General features: G+C 46.2%; 1 protein-coding gene across 1 annotated transcript; it reads right to left on the bottom strand.

The window, feature by feature from the left end:
- On the bottom strand, positions 1 to 26,753 carry CSE1L (chromosome segregation 1 like; the record flags this gene model as incomplete). Its single annotated transcript, XM_077458795.1, is given in 23 exon segments — positions 1 to 403; positions 4,391 to 4,622; positions 4,722 to 4,868; positions 5,056 to 5,137; positions 7,206 to 7,291; positions 8,831 to 8,928; positions 9,196 to 9,404; positions 11,090 to 11,240; positions 12,695 to 12,792; positions 12,898 to 13,001; positions 13,085 to 13,224; positions 15,206 to 15,267; positions 16,763 to 16,847; positions 18,171 to 18,373; positions 18,533 to 18,598; positions 20,913 to 21,042; positions 21,626 to 21,793; positions 23,136 to 23,228; positions 23,780 to 23,887; positions 24,230 to 24,320; positions 25,208 to 25,353; positions 25,433 to 25,534; positions 26,611 to 26,753. Coding segments are annotated over 23 exon segments (2,834 nt in total), but the record flags the coding sequence as incomplete, so codon positions are not given.
- Positions 26,754 to 27,190: the final 437 nt, after the last annotated feature.

Genomic DNA, 27,190 nt, shown 5'->3' with positions numbered 1-27,190 from the left:
TTTAAGCAAATGCTTCTCATTTATTCACAGTTCAGAGAAAAAAAAACAAAAAAAAATAAAAATAACACAAACATAGACTGAGAATAGAAAAGTTCCGGCACCCTGGGACAGGGTCAGACATTACAAGTGTTTTGTTAATAAGTGCAGCAAATGAGGAAAAAAAGGACTCAAATGGTTAAACTGTACAATAAATTAACGGCTATGTCATGGGAACATGTCCAATTCATGCTCATCACTACAGTAACAGCATGACCACACCGGACGTCCCAGACTGTCCGCGCCTGGCTCCTCATACAAACCAGTGACAAAGCCATCAGACTAGGGTAACACTGGCCGCCTGCAGGTATCCCTGAAGGAACTGGAGAGCATCAGCGTTCAAACTTGTGCTAATCATCGAAGGGACCTGAGAAAGGAAAGAGGACCAGGGTGGATATAAATCAATGATAAAAAATAAAATAAAAAATAATAAATCAGATTTTTTTGATTTAAATCGGGTTTAACACCAATTTTTTTATTTTTATTTAAATCTGATTTGTTTATTTAAACCACTTAAAGGACTGCCTCATGCCGATGTACGTCGGCAGAATGGCACAAGCACGTACCTGGACCGGTATCAACCCGGTCCTGAGCTCCGTGACCGTGGCACCAGCGGACTCGATCGCCGCTGGTGTCCCACGATCGGGTCACAGAGCTGAAGAACGAGGAGAGGTCTGTGTAAACAAACCTCTCCCCGTGCTTTCCCTGTGTGGCTGTCACCGATTGTCTGTTCCCTTTTATAGGGAAGGACGATCAGGGACATCACATGCCAGGCCACGCCCCCCTACAATAAAAACAAAACAAACAAAAAAACATAACGTCATACATAACACCTACACTGCCCCCCTAGTGGTTAACTCCTTCACTGCGTGTCATTTACACAGGAATCAATGCATTTAAATAGCACTGATTGCTGTATAAATGACAATGGTTCCAAAAATGTGTCAAAAATGTCCAATGTGTCCGCCATAATGTCGCAGTCACAAAAAAAAAAAAAAAAAACACTGATCTCCGCCATTACTAGTAAAAAAAAAAAAAAAAAAAAAAAAAGCTGCTATAAAAACTATCCCCCATTTTGTAAACGCTATAACTTTTGCACAAACCAATCAATAATATTGCAATTTTTTTTTACCAAAAATATGTAGAGGAATACGTATCGGCCTAAACCGAGGACAAAAAATGTTTTTTTTTAATATATTTTTGGGGGATATTTATTAAAGCGGGAGTCCACCGGGACTCCGCGTTTTTTTTTTTTTTTAAAAGCCAGCAGCTACAAATACTGCAGCTGCTGACTTTTAAAATAGTGACACTTACCTGTCCAGCGCGCCCGCGATGTCGGCACCCGAAGCCGATCGCTAGGTCGTCTGTCGGGTCCTGCCGCCGCCATCTTGGGTATGGGAATCAGGAAATGGAGCCTTTCGGCTTCATTTCCCGGTTCCCTACTGCGCATGCGCGAGCCGTGCGGCGCAATCCGGACGGTCCCCGCTGCCTCTGGGAACTGTGTGTTTCCCAGCAGGCAGCGGGGCACTTGCGCAAAGGGGCGGGCAGTTGCGGAAAGGGGCGTAATCTACGCCCCTTTCCGCAGACAGCTATCCCGGAAGTGGGTGCAGTAACCTGGATTATCCAGGTACCTGCACCCCCCTCCCCCCTGAAAGGTGCCAATTGTGGCGCCGGAGGGGGGGGGGGGATTCCGATGAGCGGAGGTCCATTTTAGGGTGGACCTCCGCTTTAAAGCAAAAAAAAATAAAAAATTGAATTTTTTTCAAAATTGTCGCTCTATTTTTGTTTATAGCGCAAAAAATAAAAAAACGCAGAGGTGCTCAAATACCACCAAAAGAAAGCTCTATTTGTGGGGGGAAAAAAAAAAAAAAAAAAAAGGACACCAATTTTGTTTGGGAGCCATGTCGCATGACCGCGCAATTGTCAGTTAAAGCGACGCAGTGCCGAATCGCAAAAAGGAGCTTGGTCCTTTGGCTGCAAATTGGTCCGGGGCTTAAGTGGTTAAAATCAATTTTTTGGATTTTTAGCAAATTTATTTTAATAAAATGCTTTGGGAGTAAAAATCTATCTAAAGATAGTTTTCTATTTAAAGCGGAGGTTGACACAAATTACTAAACTAATCTTATCCTCATCAGTGCATTGCACAGATGTGCAAATGAAGAAAAAAAAATTTTTTTTTAGTGCTGTATTTACTTTAGTATCGATGTTTATTGCGGCACTTCCCCGTCTTTCACCCCCGCGGGAATAGGCGTGTATAAAGCTTTTCCCCGACGCCAAGTCTCAGGCTTCCCAGGAGTCAGTGCAGAACGCCGCCGTGAAACCTGTTTGGTTGCCATGACAACGGGGCGGGAACGTCAGACGCCGCCGCCCGTTGTGATGGCAATCTGGAATTTTATGCGGCTCCGTGCCGTGAACACTGAGCATGCTCGAGAAGGAGCCGTGAATGCTGGGAGCTCGGCATTTACCGCATCCTGGAAATCAATGCTTGTGAGCTTCAAATGCCCACAAGCAAGATGGAACCGGCCCTCATAAGATTTTATAAGTTAATTTTCTAATCGAAAGTGGACATCGGGGAAATTAATACACCAAACAAGTGAGTGTTATATAGTGTTTAGCAAAGTGTCAGATTGGCTGGAAAAAATAAAATAAATGGTCGGTGGACCTCCGCTTAATACATTATTTTGTTTATTCAGCATGAAATGGAGCTTAGTTATGTAGCATGAAGCTGCATATTCTGCAATATTTACATTTTTGGTAAACTCATTCAATGAATCCAAGCTCTGCAAGCTGAGATTACATGCACTGCATTGATGCATTCACACAATGTCACAGTAACCATGAGATAAAACAAAAAGTTCAGGAATATTTCTTTATCCCATTGTTTCTCAAATCTATGTACACTACAAACTGTATCATTGAATCGGTTCTGATATCGCTGTTTTACTAACCCGACAGCTTATTATTCTAAATAGAAAACCTTCATTTTGTTTGCATATATTAAAGATTCTAAACTACCAACAAGAATAAGTGCTTATATTTAAAGAGCACCTGTCCTTTCAGATCCATCATGGCAGCGCCTGTTAGTGGGCATCCACTCACCTGCTGCCGCCACGTCCCTCACCTTGTTGTGTCACTGCCGCATCACCAGTGATCGGGACTGTCAGTGAGTCAACAGCGGGTCAGAGGAGCCGCTGCTGGACAGAGATGACAGTTGCTCTTTAACTGCTTCAGCCCCAGAAGATTTTACCCCCTTCCTGACCAGAGCAATTTTTGCGATTCGGCAATGCGTTGCTTTAACTGACAATTACGCGGCCGTGCGATGTTGCACCCAAACAAAATCAACGTCCCCCCCCCCCCCCCGGTTACGCGGCCATAGAGCTTTCTTTGGTGAAAGGAAAAAAGGACGTCAATTTTGTTTGGGTACAACGTCGCACGACTGCGCATTTGTCAGTTAAAGCGATGCAGTGCCGAATCGCAAAAAATGCTCTGGTCATTGAGCAGCCAAATCTTCCGGGGCTTTAGTGGTTAAAATAGCGTTTCAAAAATGATTCTATATTTAAAGGGTGCTGCTAAAACACCAACATGTGTTTCCACAGTGATACAATAATATATGGAAAATTGTGTAGCGCTACCCATATACCATCATAATGTACCACAAATCAAATATATTCCCAAAACATATTCTAATATTAATAAAAATAATAACCAATACACAACTGAGAAAAATAAATAAACCCACTTGGGGTGTGCAGCACTACTACCTCTCCTTATACGTGTCTTTCCCATGCTATATCATAAAACCTTTTATTTGCCAGATGCCCTTACATAAAATGGAGCTTGTTAAAAACGCATAAAGACATCGGGGATATGCAATACAGCTTCTTAACACTTCTCTTCTGAGTTTCACCAAAACCGGGAGCGACGTCACCTCGCTCATTCCAACGCGTTTCGTCACAAGATCACGTGCTTTCCTCAGGGCCAGTAGCGGTTTAAATTATTAACACTGGGACCGCGTACGTACTTTTACATTTTAGGAAGGTCCGTTTCGTTGCCTGGTTATTCTCCGACAAACAGCACTGAGATTGTGGACTTGCGTTTCCTTTATTTTTGTTTCTGGATTTATTTTTCTCGGTTATGTGCATTGGCTGTTTTTATGAATATTGGCGTATGCTACTTTATTTGAGAATGAGATTTTTGATTTGTGGTACACTAGGATGGTATATGGGTAGTGCTACACAATTTGACATTTATGGTTCTTTCTCCTCTGTAAGAGGGAGAGAGGAAGCCATGGGTCTCTATGTAAGCTGTGTGCTATGAGTAGCCATTATGTCCTCACGTATTTCTGGATACTCACCCGCCCGGGACAGGCCGTGGACAGCTTGTGAAGAGACTGTGCCAGGAGGATCTTGGGATTATTAACCATTTCTCCGATTGGATCATGTTCTTTCCTGCCTGCAAATGCCAGTTGGGAAAAGGCGGTCTGGTAGCCGGGAGTGTCCTCTATGTCGATGAAATGTTCGTCGTCTGGAATGGTGTCATCTTCAGGCAACTCAAACAGGCCAATCAGAGCCTGGAGCAAAGGTGTCCTGGGAGATAAAAGGAACCCAAGAACATATTACTCACAATCACAGAGGAAAAAAGACAACAGTGACTAGATTTCCTCCAGGAAGAGGCGGCCATCTTACCAGAGCTTTGTGTACTCTGTATCCATCATGGGGGGACATTCCGTCAGGACTTTTGTTAGCCCAACAGCACAAATCTTCTTCTCTATGGGACCCGATACTTTCTGGATTTCAGGGATGATAATCTTCTCCACCACCATGCCAAACATCCTGCCACACACACAAAGAATCACAGGTCACTCCTGGATAAAACTCAAATACTCTTTCGGGGTAAACAGATAGCCCCGGATGGCATTCTGTCCTCTCAGGTAACCCCCCCCCCCCCCCCATACAAGCGTTCTCCATCACTTCACACACTCCACCCACACCCAACCACATAAAAGATCCCCCTACTTACTTGGGTTGGATACTGTCCACCATTTCCTGCAGGGCGATGGCTCCGTATTTCACACAATACAGGTTTAAAAACACTAAAAAGCCTAGAGCATGAAAAAAAAGGTATTTCAGCAAATCTCATCATAAACCTGAAGAAATAATGCTGACAGAAAAAAAAAAAAAAAAAAAAAAAAAAAAAAAAAACAGGCCATGTACATGTGATGCATTTGTTGTTCTTTCCCACCCTTCTCTGCTGAAAATAAAGTATTAGGATGTTGTAAACCGGGGCTCTCCAAACTGTGACCCAATGGTTGAATGTAGCCCTTTCCTTGCTTTTATCCGGCCCTTGGGGCACCATTCCTTCCACCGACACCAATGACGGGGCACCTATTCCTGCCAACAATACCAATGACGGGGCACCTATTCCTGCCAACAATACCAATGACGGGGCACCTATTCCTGCCAACAATACCAATGACGGGGCACCTATTCCTGCCAACAATACCAATGACGGGGCACCTATTCCTGCCAACAATACCAATGACGGGGCACCTATTCCTGCCAACAATACCAATGACGGGGCACCTATTCCTGCCAACAATACCAATGACGGGGCACCTATTCCTGCCAACAATACCAATGACGGGGCACCTATTCCTGCCAACAATACCAATGACGGGGCACCTATTCCTGCCAACAATACCAATGACGGGGCACCTATTCCTGCCAACAATACCAATGACGGGGCACCTATCCCTGCCAACAATACCAATGACGGGGCACTATCCCTGCCAACAATACCAATGACGGGGCACTATCCCTGCCAACAATACCAATGACGGGGCACTATCCCTGCCAACAATACCAATGACGGGGCACTATCCCTGCCAACAATACCAATGACGGGGCACTATCCCTGCCAACAATACCAATGACGGGGCACTATCCCTGCCAACAATACCAATGACGGGGCACTATTCCTGCCAACAATACCAATGACGGGGCACTATTCCTGCCAACAATACCAATGACGGGGCACTATTCCTACCAACAATACCAATGACGGGGCACCATTCCTCCCAACAATATCAATGATGGGGCACCATTCCTCCCAACAATATAAATGATGGGGCACCATTCCTCCCAACAATATCAATGATGGGGCACCATTCCTCCCAGCAATATCAATGATGGGGCACCATTCCTCTCACCGACACCAACGATAGGGCACTATTCCTGCCACTGACACCAATGATGGGGCACTATTCCTTCCACTGATGGGGCAACATTCCTCCCAACAATACCAATGATGGGGCACTATTCCTCCTCCTTACCAAAGGCCCTATATACGTTTTTTTCTACTTCTGAAAACCAAACCTGAGACATTGTTTTATTCCCACTAACACTGGGGCATTTTCTACTCTTACTGGCCACAGTCTTCCCCCCTAAATTCTGAAGGACAGGAATCTGGCCCTTTGCTTTTTAAGTTTGGAAACCGCCGTTATAAATCATATCAGCAAAATACATTTTGCTGAGACTCTATGGGACCCACCGAGGAGGGACACCTTTTATCAGTGCCCACTCAACTAGAGGGCAGAGCTCAGTGCCAGGTGTAAGGTTTACAGCCCATAGGGCAGGTGCACCTTTCCTTCATAACCAACTTCCCATGGACTGTGTTGGGTGTCTGGTGTGGTAGTGTTTGCCATAAGGGGAGGGTCATCTTCCCTCAGTGTTGTTCAGTCTCCTACCAGCAGGGCACTGTGCCTCCATTGAAGGGCACAGGAACTATTTTCGCCTTTTCTGGATTCTGTTAGATTACGCTATTTATAAAGCTGCACTGGACAATTTCTCTTCTAATTCCTCCATATTTGCACCAATGTAAAAATCACACCAGAGAAATTCAATGCTAAAAATCCTATTAATGAAGAATTTCCATAACTTTTTACCAGTAATTTACTGGTCATAATCCATTACTATCAGCTAAGGGGACACAGAGCAGAAAGCTTCTCTTGGAGGAGTCACGGCTTTCTCCCATTGCGTCTCCTCGGTCTAATTCCACCATTTCATTAATCTAGCTCAATGTGACCAAACGGCGTGCAATGTGAACAGCAGACCCCCGCCACGCACGGCCTGAACAGGAAACCAACCTCGTGTGCCGAGGACACAACTCACTTTTCACAAACTTTGTAGTCTTGGAGCTCTGCAACCTCTGGAAGAGTACGATGAAGACTTGTCTCTTATACTGCTCCAAACACGCCCTGCAAGACATAACAGACAAATATCAGATCTATAAAGAGGACCTGTCATTGTGTATGATACAAATTATGTATCATAGCTGTACACGGGATTGGACACCATGCATGACACAGCTATAAATAAAATCTATAAAAAGAGGCCCTGTCATTATGTAACATGCAGCTATAGATTAAATCTATAAAGAGGATCCGTCATTGTGTATTACCGTATTTATCGGCGTATAACACGCACTTTTCCCCCTTAAAATCGGGGGAAAGTCGTGGGTGCGTGTTATACGCCGATCCCCACTGTCTGTGAGGCAAAAAGACCGAGCGGCGCCGAAAAAGACCGAGCCGTCTGCTCGGCTCCGCTCATAGTCCCGCCTCCCTGCTTTTTCTGGAGCGAGCGCTGCCGAAAAAGACCGAGCCGACTCTACTGTGTACTCGGCTCGGCTTGCAGTCCCGCCCATACTGGGCGGGACTGCGAGCCGAGCCAAGCCAAATACACAGTAGAGTCGGCTCGGTCTTTTTCGGCAGCGCTCGCTCCAGAAACAGCAGGGAGGCGGGACTACGAGCGGAGCCGAGCAGACGGCTCGGTCTTTTTCGGCGCCGCTCTGTATTTTTCGGCGGCGCTCGCTCTGTCTCGGCGTGATATTTAAACATGGAAGGCTGCAAACGGCACTGGGCGAGCTGGAAATGACACTGGCAAGCTGCAAATGACACTCTGCAAGGCTGCAAACAGCGGTGGGCAAGCTGCAAATGACACTGATCATTCTGCAATGATGGACAAGGCTGCAGATGCACACTGATAAGGCTGCATTGACGGGAATTTAAATGTAAGTTTTTTTTCCTTAAACTTCCCTCTTAAAACTTTTTTTCCTTAAAATGCCCTCCTAAACTTGGGGTGCGTGTTATACCCCGATAAATACGGTATATAGAATAGCATCACAATCAGGGGAGAGTGAAGTTTATAAACTATGTGCAATGTATGTTTAAACCATATGAAAGCTTTCAACATAAAATTGGTCTTGTTTATTATATACAGTTCAATCTATGATTTTCTTTACTCCTTTTAAAACAGTATACGCAGATCCTGCTATTTTCTAGGTGCTTATGCCACTTCCTGAGCTCAGCTGACAACACTAACCCCAGGGCAGCTAATGCCATGGCAGTGTTGTCACCATCATGCCCCATCATGCAGGGAGCCATGCCAAAGCGCCATGTGCTTTCTGAGCTGCGTTGCCAGTCTATGTCATCACTGGCTGATGTGCCCTCTGTCCTTAAGTGTGAAGCTTCAGCCACAGCCCAGGTACACGCTGCAGACGGAGGAGACATAGCAATAGTATTGATTAGTGCCTATGATTAAATTGCCAATGGGTGAACCACTAGTGTTGACACTTGAGTCTGAGTTGAACAAGTCATACACTTTATGGGAATTTGGAATCTCCTGCATAGGAGATGGTGCTGGTTTTTGACATGCAGCTCGCCCGATTCCAGCATGGTGTATACACCAATTTATGAACATTGAAGCAACGATAGTGTCTGCCACAGGGTGCTACTTACGAAGGTAAGTGCTCGATGATACTGTTCAGCAAATAAAAGCCCTGGTGATCATTGGCTTTGGAGGCGATGAGTTTCTGGAAGACTCCAAGAAGGCCGGGCTGAAAAAAAAAAAAAAACACAATCAGAATGTTTTTGTAGAGTTCATAGAGGCATATACTGCAGAACACAGCATGTAATTGTGTTTCCAGCATATGGTGGGGCCCCCGTTTCTGCACCGATTGAGCACCCCCCCCCCTCCACCTCTGCCCCGAGGCAGCTCAGGTGGGGACCCTCCCGCTTCTGCCCTAGCGTGGCCCCTCTGCTTTATCATGGCCAATCAGTGGGCCTCTCTGCATACAATCACAGAGGAGTAAACTACCACTTACAATCTTATCGCCGGCGCTGGCTGCTATGGTGTTGGATCCTCTTTCCAGATAAGCTTGTAGGAGTCGGACGAGGGGCGGGATGTTGCCCGTCCTCTCCCACAGAACAGGTTGCAGGAGGTGCGGGAAGAGCGCCATGTAGGAGTTGGGAATTTCATCTTTGTGCATCTCCAGGAGCAGTGACATGACTTGGAAGACATACGGCATAAACTCTGCAGAGAAGGGGAGAAGTGAATGAAACCATATAGACACCAGAGACTACAGATTTATATTATGTCTGTCAATGTTTTATGTCAGATTTATAGCTGACTAATGCCACCATATCATACAGACACACTGTTAGTTACCATCAGACTGCTTGTTTAACCGCTTGCCGACTGTATCACTAACATGTATGGTGCCTCTCCTGTGCCGGATCGCGTATTAGGTACGTGATCCGGCACTTTTGGAGTAGAGGAAACGCGAAGTTGCTCCGCCAGGCTACCTGGCTTTGTTGTGATTATACACAGCAGATGCCTATCAGCAAGTGCTGGCCAAAGGGTGACCCCCCGACACCCGCCATTCGTGAAGACACACAGGACAGAGCTCTGTTCTGTCAGCGAGGAAGTAATTGACTTTCCCCACAAAGCAGGGCATAAAATCCATGTCTTCCCTTAGTGAAAGCGCCTCGCACAGTACACCAAAACACTGGCTAGGCACAAAAAGGCTAGGTCCCCAAAAAGCGTCAGATTATCCGCTGCAATATCGCAGTCCCGCTATAAGTCAATGATTGCTGCCATTACTAGTAAAAAATAAAACACCAGTGGGATTTTTTTTTTTAACCATAAATGTGTAGTACAATACATATTGGCCTAAATTGATAAAGAAATTAGATTTTTTACATTTTTTTTATTGGATATGTTTTATAGCAGAAATATCCCCCCCCCCCCCCCAAAAAAAAAAAAGAAATTGTCAGGCTTTTTTGCTTATAGTGCAAAAAATAAAAACTGCAGAGGTGGTCAAATACCACCAAAATAAAGGTGTGTGTGTGTGTGTGTGTGTGTGTGTGTGGTTGAGGGAGGGACATAAAATGTCATTTATGTACAGCCTGGCATGACTGCGCAATCAAAGTAACGGAGTGCCGTATCGCAAACAATGGCCTGGTCATGAAGGAGGGGGTAAAATTACTGGAGCTCTGTGTGTGAATGGACTACAAGTCCCTGCATCCTTTGCGGCTGTCTGCTTGGAGTTCTCAATGACCTACCAGGGGCGCTGTAGAGCGCTATTGGTAGTTGATTCTGTTAGTGTATCTGCTTGCCCGTATTGGATGTACGAGCACACAGAAAAACTGACAGAGACCCGCATGGCACCAGTGATGCTTTACAGGCTCCAAAATAAACGCAATTTTTTTTTACCTGCAAAAAATGTGCATTTATTAAAAGTGAACTTATCCTTAAACTTTGGATAGAATAAAAGGAGGTGTATAACCTGTCAGTTTTTTTTTTTAGCCCATCTGTGTCCCATTGGAGAAATTTCCCTTCACTTCCCTTCTCTTAGCCAAACAGGAAGTGAAAGGAAATCCCACCAAGTGAAAAAAATCCCTGGTTGTCAACAGAACCAGCGTCACCATTGGAACATTTTCCCTCTATTCCTGTTCTGGGGACAACCCACATTTTTGGATTACCGTGTACCTTTGATGACCACAGTAAACGGGGCAAATACAGAGGGCCACAGACTGCAATAAAACGCTGAACAGGTGTTCAAATCCTCTCCACTATATTCAAAACGAAAGAAAAAAGTTTTGCCTTTGGTTATACTTTAATTATTACATTATTCAATTACTAATTCAATAATATGGCCTGGGACAGATTCACAGTGGTAGGAATGTGCAGCTAGTATTATCACACCGACTACGTACCTTGTACATCACTCTGCAGGATCTCAGTGAAGACCAGGAACAGGGCCTCTTCGAAGCTGCTCACAGTGCCGGGGTTGGAGCGGCAGGTGATGCGCACAGACAGGCAGATGGATTCAAACAGGTAGTGATTAAAGTGAGGCTTGCTGGGATTCTGGGGGAGTGAAACAAATCCAAGACAATCAGCAGATTTATTTGCTTTTTATTCCTTGAATGATGGCGATCACAAGATAGTTATAACACAATGTGAGACATCGGTGTGACATTTTAGAACCATTACTTCTTATGCAATTCTGTATCTGTAGGTAGTTATAAAGACCAAGGAAGCGCATACAGCCATGGCCAAAAGTTTTGAGAATGACACAAATATAAAAATGTTCACAAAGTCTGCTGTTTCAGTTTGTATGATGGGAATTTGCATATACTCCAGAATGCTACGAAGAGTGATCAGATGAATTGCAATTAATTGCAAAGTCCCTGTTTGCCATGAAAATGAACTTAATCCGATCATATTTTTTTTTTAAAAACATTTTTTAACTGCATTGGTAAAGAAGGCTTCAGAATGCCCAAGAAAATCCAGCAAGTACCAGGAACGTCTCCTGCAGTTGATTAAGCTGCGGGATCGGGGGAACCACCAGTGCAGAGCTTGCTCAGGAATGGCCTCAGGGAGGTGCGAGTGGATCGGCACGCACAGTGAGAAGACGACTTGGAGGATGGTCTGGTGTCATGAAAAGCAGCAAAGAAGCCACTTCTCTCCAGGTAAAACATCAGGGACAGACTGATATTCTGCATATGGTCCAGGGAATGGACTGCTGAGGACTGGGGTAAAGTTATTTTCTCTGACGAATACCCTTTGTTTGGAACATCCGAAAAAAAACTTGGTCTGGAGAAGAAAAGGTGCCCCTACCATTAGTCCTGTGTCATGCCAAAAGTAAAGCACCATGAGACTATTCATATGTGGGGTTGCTTCTTGGCCAAGGAGTGGTTTCACTAAAAAAAAATTCCCTACAACACCACCATGAAGAATTGTACAAAAACATCCTCAGGGAGCAACTTCTCCCAACCATCCATGATCAGTTTGGTGAGGAACAATGCCTTTTCCAGCATGATGGAGCACCTTGTCATAAGGCAAAAGCCATAATCAAGTGGCTTGGGGAACAAAACATCAAACATTTTGGGTCCATGGCCAGAAAACTCCCCAGACATTAAACCCACTGAGAACTTGTGGTCAATCCCCAAGAGGCGGGTGAACAAAAACCCCCACACAATTTGACAAATTCCAAGCATTGATTATGCAAGAATGGGCCGCTATCTGCCAGGATGTGGCCCCGAAGTTGATTGACAGCATGCCGGGGAGAATTGCGGAGGTCTTGAAAAAGAAGACAACACTGCAAATATTGACTCTTTGCATAAACATCATGTAATTGTCAATATAAGCCTTTGATACTTATGAAATGCTTGTAATTATACTTCAGTACCATAGTAACATCTGATAAAAAAGATCTAAAAACACTGAAGTAACCAACTTTGTAAAAAAAAATTATATTTTTGTCATTCTCAAACCTTTTGGCCACGGCTGTAATAGAAATATGGTAGGTCAGGACTTACCTTACTGACAGCCAGCAGCTTCTGCGTGAGCTGAGTGATGACCGAAGGGATAAAGGGGATGATGGCCTCCTGCAGCAGCGAGAAGCTTCTCATGATTGCTGGGACAGAAGGACACAATACATCATCTCTACACTATGGCAAACACACTATATAATATAATCATATAACACCCCTCCCTCCTTCTCCTCTGCCCCATCTCCTACCTTTCATGATGTACTCGTTCTCTGAGGAGCCGGGTAATGACAGAGCTTTGAACAGGTTGGACAGGAGCCCCTCCACGTACGGCAACATGTCAGCTACAGTGATGCTGTGGGAAGAGGGGAGACTGTGATGATATGACATTCACAGAGAGCACAGCAGTCTTATAAAGGGGGCAGGAGAGATGCTTACAGGGTGGTGTTGGCGGATCCTCCTCTCATAGTAAAGAGCCTCTCCAGGGCGTGCGCGGCATACGTGTGAACCACAACGCTCTCCGCTTGCAGGTGAGAAATCAGGAGGGGAAGGGCTGCCAATACCTGATCTTTAGGTACCTGTCACAAAGACATTAGGATTCTTCTTTAAGCCCCTTTCACACTTTTGTGACTTGGGACTGCAAAGTCATATGACAAGTCGTACCCCATGATATCCAATGAGTACCACTCATCTGTGTGACTGCAAAGTAGTCCTTGCACTACTGTGGTCCGACTTTGATGCGACTCGAAGTCCATAGAGCTGAAGATTACACAGGCATTACTTCAAGTCGCTGCAAAGTCGTGCAACTTTCAGGTTGTACAAGTGTAAAAAGGAGAGTTAGGGAAGGTGTTACATTGATAACAGCAGACAATATGGTAACAGTGCAGCTGGATCCAGCCCCCCCTCATATTCACGGCTATATAATCAAAGTGTAAAGCTAAAGTGCCCACCCAACAACCAATCAGGATTCACTATAAAAGCATACCAGTATTCTCGTTGTAAAGTGACATTTATATGTAGATTTAACCCTCTTTGAGAGTGCATCGGAAGCTGGATCACGTATATAGAAATTATCCTGCACTTCCACCTACAGGGGGCGTGCAGTGCCAGCGTGTCGCTTCTGCTGTGATATTTCACAGCAGAAGCCGATCTGCGGGTGCTGGGCACTCAATGTCAACTGGCACTCAATCATTGGGCAGAGACTCAGAACGGGGATCTGCCTATGTAAACAACTTTTCCTCGCCAGCCTGTCCCTGGCCCACTCCTATTAATAATCAGATTGCAGTTCTTTTAACCTCCTCCTGCCAGCGCTATAGCCGAAAGAAGGCTACAGCGCAGGCTTTAATTGCCAGGAGGGCGTCCACTCCCGGAAATGGGGCAAGTGTGGCGTGCTCTGTGATCAGTGAGTCAATGAGATCCCGGCCTTTTACCACGTGGTCAGCTGTCAGCCAACGACCGCTGATCACGTGATGCAAACAGAGGATCGCAATTGGCTTTTTTTTTTCCCCTTGTGCTGACAGCGCAAAAAAAAAAAAAAAAAAAAGCCGAATGGTAGCTTCTGTGAGAGAAGCACTGCTGCCGATCAGAGAGGCACTGCTGCCTGCAGTACCAGCTGTCAGTTCCTCATCAATGCCCACCATTGCCGCCTCATCAGTGAAGGAGAAAAATTACTTATTTTCAAAATTTTATAACAAACTATGAAACTTTTTTCTTCAAATTTTTCGGTCTATTTTTTTTTTTAGCAAAAACTAAAACTAAAACACCCAGCGGTGATTAAATACCACCAAAAGAAAGCTCTATTTGTGTGGGGAGAAAAAGAAAATTGGAAAAAAAAAAAAAGTCATATGGGTACAGTGTTGCATGGCCGGGCAATTGTCATTCTAAGTGTGACAGCTCTGAAAGCTGAAAATTGGCCTGGGCAGGAAGGGGGTGAAAGTGCCCGGTAAGCAAGTGGTTAATCATGGGGGCTCAAGCATCAAATGCAGGTGGTACCTAGGGCAGACTGCATGTAAATGTACTCTGGAAATATTAAAATAACCTAACAGGTGGGGGTTCTAGACAAAGAACCAATCCCCTGCTTGCATTAGGGCTGAGGCAGGGTGCTGTGATGTTTTCAGTAAGTTTTGTATAGCACCCTGCCGACCCCACCCACCCACCAGCCATGGTCTGTATGCATTGCAAAGAAAAGCAAAGAGACCCACTGATGACATCACTTGCTCTAAAAATATGTAATCCAAAAACAGAAATCTCTTATTTACAAAAATGAATTAGCTTGTTAATTGGGGTGTGGAGAAGGGAGGGCAGGGAAGGCAATAGATAAGCAGATACAACTAAAGCTGGTTGTTCATACTTCTTTACAGTCAGTGTCAGATTCGGAGTTCATAGCTGGACACAGTGCTTCGTGTTTATGACACGACCCGATCCCTCCTGTATTGAATTGTATTGTAACTGTACTGTCTGCTCTCATGTTGTAAAGCGATGTGCAGACTGTTGGCACTATATAAATCCAGTATAATGATATAAAGCAGGAATGAGATGATTCCTATAAAAGCTGCTCACCTGATTCCTGAAAATCATGATATATTTTATCCCATCTGCCTTGAGTACAGGGTATTCATTGACTGCAGGGAAAAACACAGCAACATTACAATGTGTGATAAACAGCCATCTCAGGAGCAAAACCCCATAATATCTCACCACACTATTCCCAACACACATTCCTGTAGAAATGGCTGTGTGTATAATAAGTGGGTGCTGAAGCGACCACCGGCTGGAACGAGAAATGTCGCCAAATGACACCATGGATCTCCAGAACAAGTCCAAAGCTTTAACGTTTAGCGCAAAGTCCAACACTTCGGAGCCACTCAGGGCCCCTTCATCAGGCATGTGACATCACAATACTGATGAAGGGGCCCTGCTTGGCTCCGAAACGTTGCTGTAACGATATGATTGCTGAATAAAGCTTTGGACTTGTTTTGGAGATTCATGGTGTGCTGGTGACAATTGTAGCTTACTCCCACAATACACTATATTAACAAAAGTATTGGGACACCTGCCTTTACACATGCACAAACTTTACCGGCATCCCAGTCTTAGTCCGTAGGGTTCAATATTGAGTTGGCCCACCCTTTGCACCTATAACAGCTTCAACTCTTCTGGGAAGGCCGTTCACAAGGTTTAGGAGTGTGTCTATGGGAATGTTTGACCATTCTTCCAGAAGCGCATTTGTGAGGTCAGGCACTGATGTTGGACAAGGCGGCCTGGCTCGCAGTCTCTGCTCTAATTTTTCCCAAAGGTGTTCTATCAGGTTGGGGTCAGGACTCTGCGCAGGTCAGTCAAGTTCCTCCACCCCAAACTTGCTCATCCAGGTCTTTAAGGACCTTGCTTTGTGCAGTGGTCCGAATCATTTGGTGGAGGGGGATTATGGTGTGGGGTTGTTTTTCAGGGGTTGGGTTTGGCCCATTAGTTATAGTGAAGGGAACTCTAAAGGCGTCAGCATACCAAGACATTTTGGACAATTTCATGCTCCCAACTTTGTGGGAACAGTTTGGGGATAGCCCCTTCCTGTTCAAACATGACTGCGCACCAGTGCACAAAACAAGGTCCATAAAGACATGGATGAGCGAGTTTGGAGTGGAGGAACTTGACTGGCCTGCACAAGTCCTGACCTCAACTCGACAGAACACCTTTGGGATAAATTAGAGCGGAGACTACTAGTCAGGCCTTTCTCGCCCAACATCAGTGCCTGACCTCACAAATGTGCTTCTGGAAGAATTGTCAAACATCTCCATAGACACTCCTAAACCTTGTGGTCAGCCTTCATAGCTGCAAAGGGTGGGCCAACTCAATATTGAACTCTACGGACTAAGACCGGAATGCCACTAAAGTATATGTGCATGTAAAGGCAGGTGTCCCAATACTTTTGGTAATATAGTTTATCTGCTGCAGTGACTACAGAAAGAGCAGGCACCCCCATCTTTCCCTAGAAAACAGGAGCCTCCACCAGCCGTGATAGATGGAGCTTAGATTATCACTATTCACCACAGATAACGTTACCCTGGGACAACAAACACCTCTGAAGTGCACAAAGCCAGGATATGAGCAACTGATACTTACTGTTCAAAGACTTCAGATCAGGAAGAATGTGATTCACAAAGAACTCTGTAAGGTTGACAAGTTCGTTTGCTTGTGTGATTCCGTGCTGAGAAGACAAAGAAAATTCTTACCAACCCAAAATGTCAAATTACTCCAACAACACACTGCATGCCTTCTCTACCTGGGACACAGGGCCCTAGGACATGGTACTACACTTACTTCAACATGACCCAAAAAGGACAGCAGCTCCATTTCCTACACCCACAGAGACCACAGCGGCTCCATTTCCTCCACCCACAGAGACCACAGCGGCTCCATTACCTCCAGCCACCGAAACCACAGCGGCTCCATTTCCTCCACCCACCGAGACCACAGTGGTTCCATCCCCACCACCCACAGCGGTTCCATTCCCACCACCTATCAAAACCACAGCGGCTCCACTGACCAACACCACAGCATCTTCATTCTGTCCCTCCACCCACCGAAACCACAGCGGTTCCCTTCCCTCCACCCACCGAAACCACAGCGGTTCCCTTCCCTCCACCCACCTAAACCACAGGAGGTTCCCTTCCCTCCACCCACCTAAACCACAGGAGGTTCCCTTCCCTCCACCCACCTAAACCACAGGAGGTTCCCTTCCCTCCACCCACCTAAACCACAGGAGGTTCCCTTCCCTCCACCCACCTAAACCACAGGAGGTTCCCTTCCCTCCACCCACCTAAACCACAGGAGGTTCCCTTCCCTCCACCCACCTAAACCACAGGAGGTTCCCTTCCCTCCACCCACCTAAACCACAGGAGGTTCCCTTCCCTCCACCCACCTAAACCACAGGAGGTTCCCTTCCCTCCACCCACCTAAACCACAGGAGGTTCCCTTCCCTCCACCCACCGAAACCACAGGAGGTTCCCTTCCCTCCACCCACCGAAACCACAGCGGTTCCCTTCCCTCCACCCACCGAAACCACAGGAGGTTCCCTTCCCTCCACCCACCTAAACCACAGGAGGTTCCCTTCCCTCCACCCACCTAAACCACAGGAGGATCCCTTCCCTCCACCCACCGAAACCACAGCGGTTCCCTTCCCTCCACCCACCGAAACCACAGGAGGTTCCCTTCCCTCCATCCACCGAAACTACAGCCGCTCTATTCCCTCCACCCCCCAAAAGGACATTGGCTTCATTACCTCCACCCACTCCTGCTTTCACCCAAATGACAGACTCCATTCTCTCCACTCACCCAAAAGGACAATGGCTCAAACACTCTTCACCCACCCATCTTCTCACCCAAAGGGCAGTGGCTATATACTCCTGCAGTATATGCAGAGATCGTTGTGGGAAGACGCACAACACAAAAGGATAAACTGTGATCCTTAGTTCCACCTATTTATGTGTCCATATTTTTTTTTTTTTTTTTTTTATTATTCTAGACTTACCTTCTGAGTCTGGGCTTTGGACGCCAGTGATGTCACCAGGTAGATGGCGGCATCTTTGTGCTTCCAGTTGATGCTGGGGTTTTTAGCGTACTCCTGAAGCATAGAGTTGACGTAGCACGAGAAGATGTTGGTAACAGGTCCCTCAAAAAACTTGCACAGGCCACGCACCAGATCACAAGCGGCTCGCCGCCTGGTATCGATATCTAGAGCCATCACAAAAGACAAATATCAGTTTAACACGACCTGTATGAACAGGTTATCATTAGCATGTTATTCAGCAAGTACTGGCAGCAAGTTCTACAAGAAGTCTCTAGTTTTGATATCCATCACAAATGAATGGCAAAATCCTGCACGATTCTTACCGGATCCCTCCAGATCCCTCCGTATGTATTCCTCTGAGTTGTCTTCAAATGCTTCTTCATCAGCAGCTGCAAAATGAGAGACACGGAGTGTGAACAGGTGAAAAAGACATTGCAATATTTCCAGGAGTAAGTACACAGAGCAGTGGTCCATGCAGCCTATTACACTTATCTGTGCATTATGATCACAACACCATTATGCAGGCTGGAGAATATTCAGGACGACATATTCCTAGTCTCTCATGAATCAGACAATTAGTATTGTTTTTGGAGGACCCCGATAAGTCTGTGCAAGCCTAACTTCTGAATGTGATGTCATTCTGCTCTACTTTGCAGGGGATTCTTTTTCCAAAATGAGTTTATATGTCCTCACAACTTCCTGTTGCAGAGGTGGTCAAGTCACTTGATATATTGGGCATCAATTGTGACCCCTGACCTCAAAGGGCTACACATAATTTTCAGTAAATGTCAAGTTATTGAAAACTGTCAGACATTCTACAGGAAATGGTCAGAGACTGCAGACGTGCTACAAGAGATGGTCAGAGACTGCAGACGTGCTACAAGAGATGGTCAGAGACTGCAGACGTGCTACAAGAGATGGTCAGAGACTGCAGACGTGCTACAAGAGATGGTCAGAGACTGCAGACGTGCTACAAGAGATGGTCAGAGACTGCAGACGTGCGACAAGAGATGGTCAGAGACTGCAGACGTGCGACAAGAGATGGTCAGAGACTGCAGACGTGCGACAAGAGATGGTCAGAGACTGCAGACGTGCGACAAGAGATGGTCAGAGACTGCAGACGTGCGACAAGAGATGGTCAGAGACTGCAGACGTGCGACAAGAGATGGTCAGAGACTGCAGACGTGCGACAAGAGATGGTCAGAGACTGCAGACGTGCGACAAGAGATGGTCAGAGACTGCAGACGTGCGACAAGAGATGGTCAGAGACTGCAGACGTGCGACAAGAGATGGTCAGAGACTGCAGACGTGCGACAAGAGATGGTCAGAGACTGCAGACGTGCGACAAGAGATGGTCAGAGACTGCAGACGTGCGACAAGAGATGGTCAGAGACTGCAGACGTGCGACAAGAGATGGTCAGAGACTGCAGACGTGCGACAAGAGATGGTCAGAGACTGCAGACGTGCGACAAGAGATGGTCAGAGACTGCAGACGTGCGACAAGAGATGGTCAGAGACTGCAGACGTGCGACAAGAGATGGTCAGAGACTGCAGACGTGCGACAAGAGATGGTCAGAGACTGCAGACGTGCGACAAGAGATGGTCAGAGACTGCAGACGTGCGACAAGAGATGGTCAGAGACTGCAGACGTGCGACAAGAGATGGTCAGAGACTGCAGACGTGCGACAGGAGATGGTCAGAGACTGCAGACGTGCGACAGGAGATGGTCAGAGACTGCAGACGTGCTACAGGAGATGGTCAGAGACTGCAGACGTGCTACAGGAGATGGTCAGAGACTGCAGACGTGCTACAGGAGATGGTCAGAGACTGCAGACGTGCTACAGGAGATGGTCAGAGACTGCAGACGTGCTACAGGAGATGGTCAGAGACTGCAGACGTGCTACAGGAGATGGTCAGAGACTGCAGACGTGCTACAAGAGATGGTCAGAGACTGCAGACGTGCTACAAGAGATGGTCAGAGACTGCAGACGTGCTACAAGAGATGGTCAGAGACTGCAGACGTGATACAAGAGATGGTCAGAAACTGCAGATATGCTACAGTGAGTGCAGCGCTGGCTTGGAGTTACCTATATGTGGAGTAGAATGATGCCAACATTAAGAAAGGCAAGTTTCCACATTATATTTAAGTGAGACAGATCTGTGTTGCATCCTGGATTAAGGACAACAGATTGCTTATATCACATCAAATGACCAACACCTCAGGTGGAACTGGACTTTATTAAAATTCTGGCTTTCACTAAATGCCAAAACAAATTAGTGGCATAAATAGTTGAAACTAAAGGAGATGTAGGGCCAAAGCTCTTTTGGCCCTACTTCTGGTGATCTTCTCCTGTGACCCAGATTCAGCTAAAGTCCACTGTCGGCTGACAACAATGAGCCAGTCCAGGCTCTGGAGAGGTCCCAACTTTACAAGACCAGCTGGACCGGCAGTTGGCTCAGCCCCTCAGCGAGCTGCTTAGAGCCTAAGCCAGCAGCTCCCAACCCTCCATAGTCTAGCACTCCAGTGAACGCTGGAGGGGCAGAGCAGAGTCGGTGACTGACGGTTACCGGTGATCTGAAGACTGAGAACAGCGATCTTTAATTGCTCAGTTCTCGTCCTCAGCAGCAGCAGGTGACAATTGCAGAATTGGATTGCCATTGCAGCATGCTGGGAAGAGTGCCGTGTATTCCAAATCCTCATACCTCTGAACTCCATATTGGGGACGATAACCTTCTCGCAGATACTGGTCAGGGTGTTGGGATCCTCAAACAGGTTCTTGTAGTGCGGCCGCTCACATACAGATGCCAGGAACTGGATGGCGTTGCTCACCAACTGCAATAAACCACAAGATATATGTAACCATTTATATCACGGACTAGAACAAGGGTCTTCAAACTATGGCCCTCCAGTTATTCAGAAACTACAATTCCCATTATGCCTAGTTATGTCTGTGAATGTCAGAGTTTTACAATGCCTCATGGGATGCGTAGCTCCACAACAGCTGGAGGGCCGTAGTTTGAGGATCCCTGGACTAGAATATACAGAGAACTCATCTTGTCAATATGAGCACAGGCAATGGCTGCTGCTGCTAGGGGATTGGCCAGCAACCACACTCCCTCCTGTCCAGCAGCTCCCCACCTCACACCTTATGACTAAGTGCGAAACAGATCAAAGGCTCTTCTTTTGCTGTAATGTACCGACTTAAATAAAGCCCCCTGGGCTCTATAATGTTCTTCCAGTATACAGATTATCGGTAAGAAGTTTGTCATAGAGCGAGGAATTCTAGGACACTGCAGGAATTTGATTGGAAGCATCCATGCCTGGGTGGCTCCGGTATTCTATTGCAACATTAAACCGGATGGGGACAGTAAAATTCTGTGTGTACCAATTCCCTTTGAGGAAGATCGTCAATTACCAAGTCGTATTTCACTTCCTGTCCGGTAGTCACCAGGAGGTTCCATATTGCAGTAACAAAGCGTGGTAGGTAAGGCTGGAACTCTTCGTCGTATTTCTGGGCGTACAAAGCGGCGTTGTCACAGATTTGCGATTTAAGTAACTCCAGCAGTCCCGCCTCCTCTTCATCCTGCAATGAGAATGAAATTTACCAGGATATAAACATATACAACACAGCAAATTATTTTATATTCCCTCCTTGTTTTGCAGTGAGAACGACATTCACAAACATATAATGCTACGACGTATGTTATATTCCCTCCTCCTACAATGAAAACTACATTCACCAGTATTTATAGGGAGACAAGGCCATGGTGAACTATAGTGACTGTCCAATATGTGTCACCTATGAGCCTACATATCAAATGTTATATTCCCCACCTCCAAAACACAAACCTAATACTATAAAATATTCCCTCTCTCATTAGAAGGGATCACTTTTACATGTGGTGGTTCCCTATCCCTACCTCCGCCTTCCCGGGCTCTCATGTTTCACTGGGCAGCCCGAGACTGAAACCAGCAGTCAGTGTGACACACTAGAGAGATGAAGGAAGAACTTCTGTTCCCTGATCATCTCTATGGGCTATGAAACCGGACACAGAGGATTTTGTTAGTTCCAGTTGATCGTTACCGGCATGTAAAGCATCTGATCAAACCAAGATGCTTTTGAGGGCAGAGGCAAGACCTGGGGTCTAATAGTCCCCTGATGTCTAAGGCTGCTTTCAAACTGAGGCGCTTTACAGGCGCTATAGCACTAAAAATAGCACCTGTAAAAAGCCTCTCCTCTCACTCCAGTGTGAAAGCCCGAGTGCTTCACACTGGAGCGGTGCGCTTGCAGGATGGCAAAAATAAAATAAAATAAAATAAAGTCCTGCAAGCAGCATTTTTGCAGCGCTGTACACACTGCTCCTAAAGCGCCCCTGCCCATTGAAATCAATGGGCCGTGCCACCGAACCGCCGGCAAAGCGCCACTGCCCCGCTAGCGGCCGAATAGCACCACTAAAAATAGCAGAGCTTTACCGCTGACACCTGCCACAGTGTGAAAGTAGCCTATAGAATACCTGTCACTGCCCCAGCTATCGTAAGGTGTGGTGTTCATCCTTTGTGATAGCAATAAAGGGGAATCTTAAAAAAAAAAAATATATATATATAGAAAAAGAGCACAGTAAATACAACAATAAAATGAAAAATAAATGAACGTGCTCCTCTTCCCCCGCATAAATACAAATACGCACGTCCGTCCAGCGTGCATATTTAAAACTGAAATCGCACACGAGGCATCATTGCAAATGTTTACACCTACAAAAGTCAACAGCATAGCAAATTATCAGCCCCTGATATTTACAGACAGTTGTAAAAGTCACAGATTTTTACAAACTGTTAGTAAATTTACTGACGGTTGGCAACCCTAGTCTCATCTCACCAAGATGTAGAGCCAAAAGCGCATTTAACAGGAAAGGTGGAGCACTTACATCTGTCTGCAGCAGCTTGTTGTCCAGAGTTAGCAGACTGTGAAAGTTGGTCATCCAGGTCTCCATGTTATCTTCAAAGTACTCTGGCAGATCCTAAATGAACGACAAAACATCAGGTGGTTCAACGCTTCAGCATCCAAACACAGAAATATCAGCTTTGGGTGGAACGATCCCCATGTTGAGCCTATGCTTTGAAAACAGGTGCCCTTTAATAGTGTCCCAGCTCCAGCTTACACTTGCTTTCCTTGAGGTCAGGAGAAAAAGGAAATATGGCTGCTTGTAGGTAAAGTGAGCATGTGACTAGCCTTGTGACATCAAGCTGGTGCTTGATCACTCAGATAGCGGTGTGATCACATGAGGACGGCGACCAAGTCCTCAGATCTATGCAATCTTCAACTAGAATTATCCTTCAGCTTCCATCAGGTTACTTCTCGCTTCCAGCAGAATGAATCAACGGGAGGAGGAACGGTAGCTGCCACATGAGCCAATTTAAAGTGAACCTGGCTTTACTCACACTGCTTTCCATGGCCGACTAACACCAACACCATTATTGATGTATACACTGCCAGCCCAGAGACAGAGGATGCACAGAAATGTCTACATCACACAGTTCACCCTCACAGCCACCCGTGTGGAGTGCTTACCTGGAAGTTTAAGCTGTAGAAGAGTTTGGCAATCAGAATCAACGAGGAGAAAAGAACTTTTAAGGCAGCGACATCACTGGCATGAGTATTACACAGACCGATGGTTGCCTGAAAGAAGAGATACAAAAATTTACTCAGGCCAGTGATATGAAATATATTACAGATCTACTTTGCCTGGCACCCAGAGTACTGTATAGGGATATTCTGGATCTACTGTGACTTGCACCCCGGGGTATGGGGAATATGGCATATCTACTGTGAAAGTCACCTGGGGATATGACTAAGTCTCCTTTACTAGCAACAGGAGAGCAGGGAGATCCATTATACCTCGCTCAGATGACTGAACTATAGAGTATGAGGATTCATACTCTGGTCACCTGTATTTTGCGAGAACCTCTATGTAATAAATCCCTGATTGGGTTTCTGGACATGCAGAGTATATAGAAGTACCTGGAAGAGGTTGGTGAGGGGAGCAGCAAAGGTATCCAATACCAGCTTAATCTCAGTCCACAGCTCGCTGGATTTAAACTCATGACGATACCTAAAAAGGAAGAAAAAAAATTGCTTACAGGCAAAGAAAGAGCTTCAACTGTGTCTGTGTAAACAGTCCTAATGTTCTTCAATTATTAAATAATATAGAACAGGCATTGTCTGGGGGGTCCTTTCTGGCTATGAAGTGGCCCCACACTACCCTCAGAATAGGGTGTTCAGTAAGCTCAGTCTGTGAGACCTGTGCTAAAAGGATAACTATACTTTTAAAGATATTAAAGAGAACCTGTACTGTGAAAGCTGTGCCCAAAAAAAGGTAGGCAGAGGACAAAAGGCCTGGTCACCAGTATTGCCCATGATCTCCCTGCAGCTGATCCTTTCCCCATTACTGACTTACCATGCCTTCCTCTGCACCGCGTCTGACTGGAGGTGGACAGCTTGGTAGAGGAGCAGAGCTTTGCTTCCTCATGTTAGAGCTGCCCCCTTGATGACTAGTGGGGTAATATTTGAGGTAGAGTAAGCAAAGATCCACTGAATGGATTAAGCAGAAGCAGGGAGATCCTTGCACGGCAGGTTCTCAGGCACAGCTTGCACTCCAGCAAGAACAGTGAGCAGCTCAGAAGAGACATCACCAAATCTCACTCCAAATCTGCTGAGACTAGAATTCATACAGCAGTGCCTTACAACTCGCACTGCACATATACAGTTATGAGGCCAAAGAACAAGGGTGCCTAAACACAGAAGTGCACTGAAATTTATCGGGACTTCAAAAAAAAAAAAAAAAAGTAAATTTTTCATGGTACAGCTTAGGCACAAATAATATTTCTAGATGTTTCCTCTAACTTAGCAGATCTTCACTTTCTGAGCTCAGGTACACTTTTTACCCAATTATACACACAAAAGGGTACACAATACACAAAATGGAGGGGCACTCTGTACCTCTTGAATAATGAGTGAGCGGTGTGAAGGACACCATTAATCACATGGAAATCTCCACTCTGGAAGCGATTGACCATTTCCGTCAGTAGATCCGGCCATTTCTGAGGGAAGTCCTCTCGTCCGATGATACTGATGGCGTCACTGAGCTAAAGAAAGAGGAGGTTACAGGATGAGAATCACACAGATGACTGGGGCTCACCAGAACCGGGTAAAAGGGGAACTTACCTGTTTCTGAATCTGCTCTGGGCTGCTCAGCATCAGGTTTACTATGTTGGCTTTAATAGCGACACGGTCCGCCTCACAGATCTTATTTGGCTCATCTTCAATCTAACAACAAATCATACTTCCAATAAAAACGAACAATAACTATTTTTTGTTGTAAACAGTCCTGTTTCCCATCTCCTCTTCCCCAAGCCTTGCCCATTCCCCCATGCCCTCTTCCTCAGTCCCTGCCCATTCCCCTCTTTTTTAATCCATGGAAATTCCCTCTTCCTCAATCCTTGTCCATTCCCCCATCCCCACTTCCTCAATCCGTGCCCATTTCCCCCCCATCCCTGCCCATTTCCCCCCCATCCCTAATCCTTGCCCATTTCCCCCCCATCCCTAATCCTTGCCCATTCCCGCTTCCTCAATCCTTGCCCATTCCCTCATCCCCTATGCCTCAATCCTTGCCTATTCTCCCATCCCTTCTTCCTAAATCCTTGCCCCCCCCCCCTTTTCTTTCTGACCAGTAAAAGGCAGCAAGGGAAGCTGATCATACTAACCCACTTTGCACACTGCCCTTGTTGCATCCAAACTCCCAAAGTCCTGAATTTTAAAAAGGGACAGGCCCTTACATACGAGGAAGAAAGGGGAAGCCACCCCCCTCCCCCCCACACACACAGAAGAGGTACCCTTGAAACCCTGCGCACAGAGAAGACATGACCCCCCCCCCCCCCCAAACACAGGGAAGAGACTGACCCCCCCTCCCCAAGCGGGAGGGACGGACCCCAAAAAGTCAGCTAGGAAAAAAGGAACCCCACCCACAGGGAGGAGACAGGCCCCAAACCCCACCCCACGCAGGGAGGAGGGAGACCCCTAGGAGCCCTGCACACAGACCCCCCCCCCCCACCACACACACGGAGCCCCAGAACCCAGAGAGAGTTGGGGCCCCACACACAGGAATGGACTTCCAGGAGCCCTACACACAGACAGACCCCCATAGAGGGATGGGGTAGACCCTCTAAAGGCCTCACATACTACTGGGGGGGGGGGGGGGGGGGGGAGACCTCCAGGAGATGGATGCCCAGAAGTTCCACACAAAGGAATGAGATGGAGACCCAAATACATAAGGAAAAGACAGACATCTGGGAAACCCCAACACAGGGCAGAGACAGACCAACCCCCCACACACAGGTACTCACCACCCTCCAGTTCCTCTTGATGTAATTTTTGAAAGTGACAGATGAGCACACTTTGATAACGTTGTCCTGGGAACGTTCCAGAAGTGTTAATAGCAGCAGGGGATAGTTGGCATTGGTTTCTACGGACTCCAGATACTTTTCAGCTAAAAGTCACAGAAGTCAGGAAGAAGTCAGGTTAGTACCGTCCGCTTCCCCCCCAGCTGTCACACACTCTAAGTGCATTAAGTGAGATCAACCATTGACGTTTATATAATCATATCTCCACATGAGGAGAACACGGGATATCACCCACCGACTCTACAATGATCATATAATTATATCTCCATAGAGGAGAACACGGGATATCACCCACCGACTCTACAATGATCATATAATCGTATCTCCCTAGAGAACATGGGATATCACCCAGCGGCTCTACAATGATCATATAATTATATCTCCATAGAGGAGAACACGGGATATCACCCAGCGACTCTACAATGATCATATAATTATATCTCCATAGAGGAGAACACGGGATATCACCCAGCGACTCTACAATGATCATATAATTATATCTCCATAGAGGAGAACACGGGAT

The sequence above is a fragment of the Lithobates pipiens genome, unplaced genomic scaffold, assembly GCF_037356315.1.
Source record: "Lithobates pipiens isolate NorthernLeopardFrog02 unplaced genomic scaffold, aLitPip1_a1.2 Scaffold_28, whole genome shotgun sequence".
Classification (NCBI taxonomy): Eukaryota; Metazoa; Chordata; class Amphibia; order Anura; family Ranidae; genus Lithobates; species Lithobates pipiens.
This window is presented reverse-complemented; position numbering and strand designations above follow the sequence as displayed.